Below are 11,551 nucleotides of genomic sequence, written 5' to 3' on the forward strand. Positions count from 1 at the left end.
TGCCGCTCATCGGCAGTCTTCTGGTTCGCGTCGAGGCGGCGGATGACCGTCTTGAGCAAGTTCTGCAACTTGTCGGTGGTCTCTGACATGGCATCAAGCACGCAGCGAGTCTGCGCCGAGGGTTTGGATGGCACCGTGGTCTCGCTCCAAATTGACCGAACCCCGAGCGGGATTTCGGGCGAGCTCGCCGGAGCGGCTGGCACCTTACCTAGTGGATTTTACCGGTGATCAAGAGGGTAAGAGATCAGCGACAGCGGCGAGGTAGTGGAGAAAAATTACAGGCTCTGAATACCAGATTGTGATGAACCAGTGATCTCGATCTAGAATTGGGGAGGGAGAGAGAAGGGCCCAACCTTAGCGTGTGAGAGGAGGAGATAGTTCGATCTAATTTCTCATCGATGCCTAGATCATTCTCGGTTCGGTACATAAGTAGCTGGCTACATGGGCCCAACCTTAGCCCAGCACGACTCGCTTACATGGTCCAAGGCCCAGATCACCACGCAGGGTGTTGCAAGTTCAGTTAAGTTCAGACATTGTCTAAAAAAGAAGTTAAGTTCAGACTGAACTTGCACTCCTTCAGTCCGCTGCAGATGACGAACTGGTGTCATCTGCAGGCGCGACAAGTTCCTTCTGAATTGAATCCGCCCCATGCATGAAACAATTTTCTCACTCCACAAAATAGTCAGTGGATCAATGCGTTTCTAGTTGTACGATCGTGGATCACACATTCATAGGAGGCCTTGCTGGTAGCAGATGTCGATCGTGTGGTTGGCCATGATCCGGTTCACCTTCTGCGTGGGGTGGAATGCGTCCCAGAAGAGGAACTTGTCGGCGTCAGCGCAGGTCATGGGAGCCTCGTCGTTGCACATGAACCCCATCTCGAACCTCCCCGTGGCGCAGCACCCTTCCTCCACGTTCTCCAGCCCGAACTTGGCCGGGTTGGTGACGAGGTCGAGCATGGTGTCGTAGACGGGCACGTAGGCGAGCCTGAGGTCCGGGAGCTCGGCGCGGAGCCCCCCCAGCATGGCCTCCACCTTGGCGTTGTACTCCCTGGCCACCCGGTTGTACTCCTCGATGCAGCCGCCGCCATGGATCATGTTCTCGGCGCGCTCCAGCGGGAGGCAGCCGATGGCGGCGAGCCCCGCGAAGGTGACGCGGCGCGCGCCGAGGCGATGGATCTCCGACAGGAAACGGCGCGCGCCGGCGACGAGGAAGTCGGAGAACTCGGCCACCGTGTACTCGGCGAAGCGGCCCGTGCCGAGCATGTAGTAGTTCTCGAGGAAGTCGTTGGTGCCGATGCTGACGACGTGGAGCGCGCCGCGGACGATGGCGCGGGCGCGCTCGGCGCCGGCGTACGCGCGCAGCCGGAGCTGGTACTCCTTGTAGTACTCCACCTCCTTCCACAGCGGGATCACTGACTAAGGGGACGAGCTTGTCAGTGCATGCATGCAGGTTTGGACTCTAGTATGGAGTTTGGCATGCAACAATAAATCCAAAATTATCTATTACTTCCTCTATAAATAAACTAATATAAGACCACTAACGGTGCCTGTTGCACTATGTTCGTGTGAGTAATAAGAGTTGGTTGTACCACATTCGATGATTGCATATAAGGAATAATTTGGGATCTCTGAACAGTAGGATCGGCGGCGCAATTCGATCCAAAAGTAGTAGGCGAATCTAGAGCTTAATGCATCACATGGAAGAATATGGATGGTGGTCGTTGTGCTTTCAAATTTAAGTTAGTATTTGCATTAAGTGCCGGTCGATCACAAAATTGATTGAAAGTTGTCACAATTTCAAGCAAGTGTGGTTGATACGGCAAAAGCGAGAACAAACGCTAGTGCAGTAGTACTCCTACTCCGCATTCTTTAGTCAAAATGAAGTGCCGGACTGGGTAAATGGATGAATGATTGTATAGTACTACTAGTACTACGTGTGCCTACTCATGCACTGTCTACACACCGGCGACGCCAGCCGCTTGTGGCCATGCGAGGCGACCGGTGGAACCTCGTCTTCCGGTCTCCCCTCCCACACTTCGCCTCGCCCGCGGGCACACGGATTGGCCTTGGCAGACGGCCTCGTCGAGCCCATGCATGCGCCACGTGGCAGAACCTAAAAATCTTGCCAGGCTGAAATGCTGGCACAGGTAGTAGTTGTTGAGCCTTGAATGGCGAACAAGAACATATCTCCAGGGATATTCTCTTTTTTACACAAGCCACAAAAAACGTCGTTTTTCATCGAAACCTTGTGAACGGACATAAAATGTCCGGATATACACGCGGGATTTTTGTTTCGAATTTTTCAACTTTTCAAAATGTGTGTTTTCGACAATGGGTGCATATGCACCTAGCAGAAAGAAGCCGCGTCCATATCTCCGCCATGCCATACTCCAGCAGGTTTGCCAAATAAAAAGGGGGTGCTCCAAAGCTGCAGAAAACCATCTCCTGCCGGATCCTTAAACCGCCGAGAAATGACAACTGACAAACGTACGCTACGAATCGTTCTGTTAGTCTGTGACTGACCGGGGAGGGCCCCTGCTCCCTACTCGGCTTTGATTTCTTCTGCCTTTTCTCACCAACCTCCCTGCGGCGCGCTCTAATGAGCAACGATCCATGGCTAAGTACGTAATCGCCGTGCACCACGCCCATGCGCAGGCGTGTGCGCGTACATGTCGCTAAGTTCATGTCGCGCTCTGACAATATTTACCCGAAAATCTCACGAAATCACCAGTAGTGCTGCTATTGTAACCAGGAGCATTGAGCAGCACGGTCTAACATTACGATACGAACTAGCGGGGCGTGCGGTGCTTACCAGGACGCCGGCGGTGGCGTTGTCGACGCCGGTGCCGGCGGAGGCGAAGCAGACGCCGCGCGCGAAGTCGCCGATGCCGTAGGCCGGGTCGAGGTACGCCGGGACGAGCGGCGGCAGGCCCAGCGCCTCGGAGATGAAGTCCGGAGGCAGCCGCCCGTTGCCGAACCGCCCCGTGGCGCGGGCACCGCCCGGCATGTCGCGGCCGTAGGGCGGGAAGTCAGACCGCAGCGTCGTGCCGATGTGGTTGTTGTTGCCCGTGTCCACCGTCGAGTCGCCGAACACGATCACCGCCGGCACCACTGCACCAGCAGCGCTGCCGCCGCCCGAGTTGAGCACCAGCATTACCAGCGGAAGCATCAGCAGCGCCGCTTCCACTTGGAAATGGCCGGACGCCATGGGAGAGAAGACGGAGACCGGCGGGGAGTGCAGCAGAGTGGTTAGTGTGCGTACGAGTGGTGTAAGCGGAGAGTGATGGGGATGAGGGAGCGGCGTGTCATCGTAATAAATAGAGGTGATGTGAGAATCAGTGGGGGCGGTGGGAACTGTAGCGACAGCATGTCATGCAGAGGAGGATTGATAAGTTATTACTGCATGCACGGTCATTATATCACTTTACTTGCAAGTGCATATTGTTTTGGTTCGTAGGATAGAAATGTTATACGAATAGGAAAATCATAAGAAGTGAGATGATATGCATCTCAAATCCAATAGAGAAAAAGATGTCATTTGATGCATACGATAGGAATTATTTCATTCAGTCTAGGCTAATGTTTTTTTTCCTCCAAAATGTGAAGAATTGATTCCTATCTTATATAGAAATATGAATTCATTCCTACAAACCAAAGGACTTTAAAGGAATTTTTCCTTTGCAAATTATATCCTATATAATTTCTATAAAATTCCTATAAACCAAAAGAGGCCTAACATCTTGTACAAGGTGCACCATTTGCACAAAAGTGTGGGTGCCCAGAATGATACACATACTCTAACTAAAAAAAAGATCAGCACCCGCCAAAAAATAGATAAGACAATACTTTCTACTTTTGGAGGCCGAGCTCCATGGAGGCCGGGTTTTGAAGAATTCAAAATTCATCAAAGTTCATATTTTTACATTTCAAAAAATTCTGAAAAATATAGATTACATGGAGGCATGATGCACAAGTGTGCTAATTTTCAGGACGAAATACGTTGAAATGAGGGTTGTGCCAAAAAAAACAAATCTGGGGCTTTTTAACAAATGATACAATTCATCTTCCCATACCATGAATTTGTCTTTTTGTACAGGTCGCATTTTAAAGATATTTCATCCTGAAATTTTACACACATACACATAACATCCTTATTTACTTGGATATTTTTTTTCAGATTTTTCCAAAACTGAAAAGTCTGAATTTTCCAAAAAAATTGACCTCCATGGAGGCCGAGAGCCAAAATGCCATTCTCCGTTCTAAAACCCTATTCCACCTGTCTTCACAATATAAAAAGAAGAAAACCTTCGGAGCAAGTCCACCCTAGTAGTCGTCGTCATCATTGCCATCAACAGTCGCTTCCATCCCCATAGCCATCATCATCTCCATCACCATAGCCTCCATCGCCATTAGCCACATTACTTGTAATTAAAAGTACATCGCTATAAGCGACATTGTAAGACTTTTAGTCATTATCTTAAGGTATCTTTGTCTACAATGTCTTTTGCTTGTGATCTATCCATGAGGTATGAGTACTTCCCACGGGCTAAGTGTCGAGGCATAGCCTCGCAGACCCATGTACATGCATAAAGTGATTGTTGGATTACTTTAAGAGAACACTATTATTATGTGTTGTGCAATAATTTTTTTCTCTTGTCTCTACTCGACCCTAGGACTCACAGTCGCATGTGCCCGATATAATGAGGATCACATCACAAAGAGGTAAAGGACAGAGAGGAGTGGAAAGCTATGTCGAACATCGGTGACAGTAAGATTAGTATAGCAGCTAGAATCAAGTCTCTAAGGTTACATATGGTGTAGTCATTAAATGTCCAATGCGTTGATCCGGTTTTATCCATATTAATTGAGATAGCCCATTGAGTCAAAAGGGTCTCGGTTATATAGTAGAACCTCGATGCGGCTACTAGTTGGTCGTGGGGTTATTTGGAAGCATCTCCCAGAACAAGTCATTGGAAAGATATATCTAACGGTGATTACAAGTGCCATATGGAATATCTAGGTGAAATTTTGTGTTCATGCACAATTTGTAAGTGGAACCTTTAGTCCTTAGTCTATTTCTTTATTATTGTCTTTTTCAATCACCTCCGCAATTTGGTCTAGGAAACTTAAACGTTTTAAGATAACAAGTTATTCTAGAAAATTTATTTTCCAAAGCACTACTTCCGGTGGACTAAACCTAGGTGCTCTAGGGAAGAAGGCTATATCTACATTTGAAACCCGATCGAATGTGATCAGTCTTCCTCATCAAGAGCTCTCAAATATTGATCTCCATACACAACCCACAACCTTTTTAAAGTGTGAAAGGACATGCGGTGTCCCCATGTGTGATTTTGGTAATTGATGACAATCACTATGGACTAATGCTTGCATTGAGTTATATTTGAAGGATTTGTCCATAGGCACTTCTTGAAGTCCATGTGTTGGTTTCAAGGAGTTTATGTGTTGACCAAGGTGCTATTAAGGAATTATCCAAAGATTGGTCATGTGAGAGTTGAGCTTATTGCAAGCATGTCTTGAAGAACAAGATTGTGTGATCATACATGCTTACTTCAAGGCATCATCCAAATGAAGAGAGTTCGAAAGGTTCAAGGTTGATCAAGACTAAGCAAGAGTGAATCAAGTTGATCAAATCACAAAGCGTAGAAGATGTACCAAGAGGGATCAAGTGATCCCATGGTATGGTAAGCATTGTCCATTACGCTTTGTGTACTAACCCATAGTCTTCGTGAGAGTTCTTTGTGGGGTTAGGTTGCGGTGTGCACGTTCAAGTGATGCATCACGAAGAGATCAAGTTCTTGAAGATTGCCGTCCATTGTGGTGACAATGGACTTGTGAAGATGTGCCGAAAAGTGGCTCACCCATAATAGAGTATGGGGGAGAAATCTACTAGTCTTCACCGAGCCAACGCAATCAAGAAAGGTAGTCCTACTTGAGGAAGTCAAGATCGTCTACATCTAGCTCAAGTGGACTTTGTGCAAGGAAAAGGTTTGGACTTGATAGGTTCTCTATTTTACCGGTCTCATGGTGGTAGTTTGGAGATCGGGTTATAGGATCGTTTGCCGTACTATCAAGGGGGGCTCTCAAGTGAGTAGCTTGATCGCATCGTTCGTAGAGAGCTCAGACCATTGCATGCTTGCATCATCTTTATTGGTTCTTGTTTGGTTCTCTTTGTGAGATTTGGAGCTTATGGTCATCTTCTTGACAAGCTTGAGTTCATCGAAAACGGAGTTCACATGCTTCTTCTATTGTGTTTTCGGTGTTGGAGGTTTTACCGGTCTTATTCGAGGAAGGGTTCTCACCATTTTCTTATGGGCCTTTTATAATTTGCTTCTTATTGTTATTTCTATCAAGATTGTGTTAGCCCTTGTCGCCAGCTTTCCAACAAACTTGGTTTCGTTGAATTCGGAGTCCGTTTGCAGAATTTGTGCCAGTTTTGGTGTCCTCAGAAAGGCTGCAGCGGTACTACCGCCCATGGGAGCGATACTACCGCTTGGAGGGGATGTTATTTTTTACTTTCGCGGCTACTTCTGTGGCTACTTCCGCTCCGGACCAAAAACTCGTCATAAGTCCAGCGGTGGTAGGCACGGATGTATTTTTTTAGTACCGCTCGCAAGCAGTAGTACCGCTACCCCTAGTGGTAGTACCGTGAGGACAAGCGGTAGTACCGCTCCGACGGTTCTTCTTGCCTTTTGCCTCCTCGTCGTTGTTTTTCAAAGGCCTACTGCCTCCCTAGCGGTAGTACCGCTCGGTGCGGGTTGTGAGCATAACGGTTGGATTTTCCCTCACCTATAAAAAGGGGGCTTCTTCCCCAATGAACCTTATCCCTTGAGCTCGTGTTCTTACCCCATTGTTGACCTTCTTCAAGCTTGCTATCTCTCAATCCCTCCATGGATTCTTGCTAGTTTTGGGGGAAAAGAGAGAGGAGATCTAGATCCACATTTCCACCAATCACTTTATCCTCTATGTGAGGGGAACCCCTTGGATCTAGATCTTGGAGTTCTTAGCGTTCTCCTTCTTGTTCTTCCTCTCATTTCCCTCCCTAGCATTAGTTGTTCTGGTGGGATTTGGGAGAGAAGGTCTTGTGCACTCCGTGTGCCCTTGCCATTGCATTTGGTGCATAGGTTTGAGTTCTCCACGGTGATACGTGGAAGTTACAAGTTGAGAAGCTTATTACTCTTGGGTGCTTGGGACCCTTGAGCTTGTTCCTCTTGGGTGCTTGTACGCCCTAGACGGTTGGTGGTGTTCGGAGCTCAATCATTGTGGTGTAAAGCTCCGGGCAAGCGTTGGGGTCTCCAATTAGGTTGTGGAGATCGCCCCAAGCAATTTGACGGGTACCGGTGACCGCCCCAAGGGTTGCCAAAGTGTACGGGTTCGGTGACCGCCCCCAAGGGTTGCCATTTGTACGGGTTCGGTGACCGCCCTCAAGGGTCACTTAGTGGAATCACGACATCTTGCATTGTGCGAGGGCGTGAGGAGATTACGGTGGCCCTAGTGGCTTCTTGGGGAGCATTGTGCCTCCACACCGCTCCAAACGGAGATTCGCATCCGCAAGGGTGTGAACTTCGGGATACATCGTCGTCTCCGCGTGCCTCGGTTATCTCTTACCCGAGCCCTTTACTTATGCAATTTACTTTGTGATAGCCATATTGTTTCTTGTCATATATCTTGCTATCACTTAGTAGTTTATCTTGCTTAGCGTAAGTTGTTGGTGCACATTGGTGAGCCTAGTTGTTGTAGGTTTTGTGCTTGACAAATTCACCGCTAGGTTTATTCCGCATTTGTTCAAGCATAAACCGTAATTATTTTAAATCGCCTATTCACCCCCCTCTAGGCGACATCCACGATCTTTCAAAGTGCTGAAAAGCTTCTATCATGGTGTTCTCCGCAATCCTCGTAATTTTATCAACCGTATCAGCTGGGACACTATAAATAAGCATGTGAAATGCTCCAACAGGCCTTCTATAGTGTAATGCAACCGAGAAGGTCTACTACATTTGGTCTCTACTCACAGTAGTCATCATGAGCAATGGTGCAGAAAACCGTTATATCCCTTGGTAGGGGAGCGAGCATAGCCAGGAGTACCAGAGGGGAGTTAGCACTCGGGATTATCCACGTTCGGACCCTCATGGTGAAGTAATACCCTACGTCCTGCTTTGCTTATGCTTGGTATGGGAGCACCTCGTGCGAGTAGGTTACAAGCAGATGATGATGATGACTACTAAGGTATGTCTCTAATGAAGTAGATGCCTCAAGTCTCCTGTAGCCTCATCTTATAAAGGGGACGAGAGCGAGGGTTTGCATGGTCCCTAACCGACCTCATCCGCGAATGCTTTTTGGCCTGCGCACCAAGATGGTGTCTCTGCTCCAAGTCGGGCCCCTAGACTGCTTTCTAGAGTTGATTTGCCACAAGGCTCTAAGGTCGGCCCAATATCAGGCTTCCCGGGCGATGAGCCACCCCCGTGTATTGTATAGTTAATGAGCCCCCACCCCTAGCCACTATACATATCATTGTTCCTAACAAACCTTCTCCTAAAATATTCCTCATGATATACATGAGGGTCTGCAAAGTACTTCCTTTGTAAAGATATATAAGAGCTTTTAGATCACTAAAGTAGTGATCTAAATGCTCTTATATATTTCTTTATGGAGGTATTAATTAGCTACAAGGCGTAAATTGTCAGCAAAAATGTCCCTTCAAACCAGTGGCAGAGGCAGGAATGCATATAATCGGATGTTGGGGAGGGCCGGCTGCAGGCAACAGTAAAAAAATTGTCACAAATTGTCACTATTCATATGCATAATACAAAAGGAAATTAGGGTGTTAGGGAGGACCCGGGCCCTGGCTCGCCACCCCTGCCTCCGCCACTGCTTCGAACTTCCTGGTGGACAATAATAGCGGTTGCAATGATGTAGTCATATCATCATCGGAGTCAGCCTACTCTACCTCCCAACTGATGTCTACTACGCAACCTTCTTCTTGTAGACGTTGTTGGGCCTCCAAGTGCAGAGGTTTGTAGGACAGTAGCAAATTTCCCTCAAGTGGATGACCTAAGGTTTATCAATGCGTGGGAGGCGTAGGATGAAGATGGTCTCTCTCAAACAACCCTGCAACCAAATAACAAAGAGTCTCTTGTGTCCCCAACACACCCAATGCAATGGTAAATTGTATAGGTGCACTAGTTCGGCGAAGAGATGGTAATACAAGTGCAATATGGATGGTAGATATGGGTATTTGTAAACTGAAAATATAAAAACAGCAAGGTAGCAAGCGATAAAAGTGAGCGTAAACGGTATTGCAATGCTTTGAAACAAGGCCTAGGGTTCATACTTTCACTAGTGCAAGTTCTCTCAACAATAATAACATAATTGGATCATATAAATATCCCTCAACATGCAACAAAGAGTCACTCCAAAGTCACTAATAGCGGAGAACAAACGAAGAGATTATTGTAGGGTACGAAACCACCTCAAAGTTATTCGTTCGGATCGATATATTCAAGAGTACGTACTAGAATAACAGCTTAGGACACATATCAACCAAAACCCTAATGTCACCTAGATACTCCAATGTCACCTCAAGTATCCGTGGGTATGATTATACGATATGCATCACAAACTCATATTCATCTATTCAAACCAACACAAAGTACTTCAAAGAGTGCCCCAAAGTTTCTACCGGAGAGTCAAGACGAAAACGTGTGCCAACCCCTATGCATAGGTTCATGGGCGGAACCCGCAAGTTGATCACCAAAACATACATCAAGTGAATCAATAGAATACCCCATTGTCACCACAAGTATCCCACACAAGACATACATCAAGTGTTCTCAAATCCTTAAAGACTCAATCCGATAAGATAACTTCAAAGGGAAAACTCAATCCATTACAAGAGAGTAGAGGGGGAGAAACATCATAAGATCCAACTATAATAGCAAAGCTCGCGATACATCAAGATCGTATCACCTCAAGAACACGAGATCAAACACATAGCTACTGGTACATACCCTCAGCCCCGAGGGTGAACTACTCCCTCCTCGTCATGGAGAGCGCCGGGATGATGAAGATGGCCACCGGTGAGGGATCCCCCCTCCGGCAAGGTGCCGGAACAGGGTCCCGATTGGTTTTTGGTGGCTACAGAGGCTTGCGGCGGCGGAACTCCCGATCTATTCTGTTCCCCGAAGGTTTTAGGGTATATGGAGATATATAGGCAAAAGAAGTCGGTAAGGGGAGCCACGAGGGGCCCACGAGGGTGGAGGGCACGCCCAGGGCGGTGGACGCGCTCCCCTGCCTCGTGCTCTCCTCATTGATCCCCTGACGTGCACTCCAAGTCTCCTGGGTTGCTTTCTCTCCAAAAATAACTTCTCCCGAAGGTTTCATTCCGTTTGGACTCCGTTTGATATTCCTTTTGTGCGAAACACTGAAACAAGGGAAAAACAGAAACTGGCACTGGGCTCTGGGTTAATAGGTTAGTCCCAAAAATATTATAAAAGTGTATAATAAAGCCCATAAACATCCAAAACAGATAATATAATAGCATGGAACAATCAAAAATTATAGATATGTTGGAGACGTATCAGCATCCCCAAGCTTAATTCCTGCTCGTCCTCGAGTAGGTAAATGATAAAAACAGAATTTTTGATGTGGAATGCTACCTAACATTTTTATCCATGTAATCTTCTTTATTGTGGCAGGAATATTCAGATCCATAAGATTCAAGATAAAAGTTCAATATTGACGTGAAAAAAATAATACTTCAAGCATACTAACAAAGCAATCATGTCTTCTCAAAATAACATGGCCAAAGCAAGCTATCCCTACAAAATCATATAGTCTGGCTATGCTCTATCTTCATCACACAAAGTATTTAAATCATGCACAACCCCGATGACAAGCCAAGCAATTGTTTCATACTTTTGATGTTCTCAAACTTTTTCAATCTTCACGCAATACATGAGCGTGAGCCATGGACATAGCACTATAGGTGGAATAGAATGGTGGTTGTGGAGAAGGCAAAAAGGAGAAGATAGTCTCACATCAACTAGGCGTATCAACGGGCTATGTAGATGCCCATTAATAGATATCAATGTGAGTGAGTAGGGATTGCCATGCAACAGATGCACTAGAGCTATAAGTGTATGAAAGGTCAACAAAAGAAACTAAGTGGGTGTGCATCCAACTCGCTTGCTCACGAAGACCTAGGGCATTTTGAGGAAGCCCATCATTGGAATATACAAGCCAAGTTTTATAATGTAAAAATCCCACTAGTATATGAAAGTGACAACATAGGAGACTCTCTATCATGAAGATCATGGTGCTACTTTGAAGCACAAGTATGGTAAAAGGATAGTAGCATTGCCCCTTCTCTCTTTTTCTCTCATTTTTTATTTGGGCCTTTTCTCTTTTTTTTTATGGCCTCTTTTTTTTCCTTTTTTTTTATTTTTCGTCCGAAGTCTCATCCCGACTTGTGGGGGAATCATGGTCTCCATCATCCTTTCCTCACTGGGACAATGCTCTAATAATGATGATCA

General features: G+C 46.5%; 1 protein-coding gene across 1 annotated transcript; it reads right to left on the reverse strand.

Annotated features, from left to right (window-relative positions):
* Positions 1-375: 375 nt before the first annotated feature.
* On the reverse strand, positions 376-3,287 carry LOC123144297 (GDSL esterase/lipase At4g26790-like). The gene is made up of 2 exons (XM_044563384.1): positions 2,815-3,287; positions 376-1,418 (listed from the first exon to the last, which is right to left on the reverse strand). Exons 1-2 carry the CDS (start codon positions 3,208-3,210, stop codon positions 729-731), a joined length of 1,086 nt encoding a protein of 361 aa, XP_044419319.1. The 5' UTR covers positions 3,211-3,287; the 3' UTR covers positions 376-728.
* Between the last annotated feature and the right edge of the window lie 8,264 nt (positions 3,288-11,551).

The sequence above is a fragment of the Triticum aestivum genome, chromosome 6D, assembly GCF_018294505.1.
Source record: "Triticum aestivum cultivar Chinese Spring chromosome 6D, IWGSC CS RefSeq v2.1, whole genome shotgun sequence".
NCBI lineage: Eukaryota > Viridiplantae > Streptophyta > Magnoliopsida > Poales > Poaceae > Triticum > Triticum aestivum.

Excerpts from the sequence above, each read along its gene's own strand:
- LOC123144297 (XM_044563384.1), bottom strand. The coding sequence starts at position 3,210 with ATGGCGTCCGGCCATTTCCAAGTGGAAGCGGCGCTGCTGATGCTTCCG. Across the intron at positions 1,419-2,814 it reads ACGCCACCGCCGGCGTCCTG|TCAGTGATCCCGCTGTGGAA; the intron begins GTAAGCACCGCA and ends TCGTCCCCTTAG.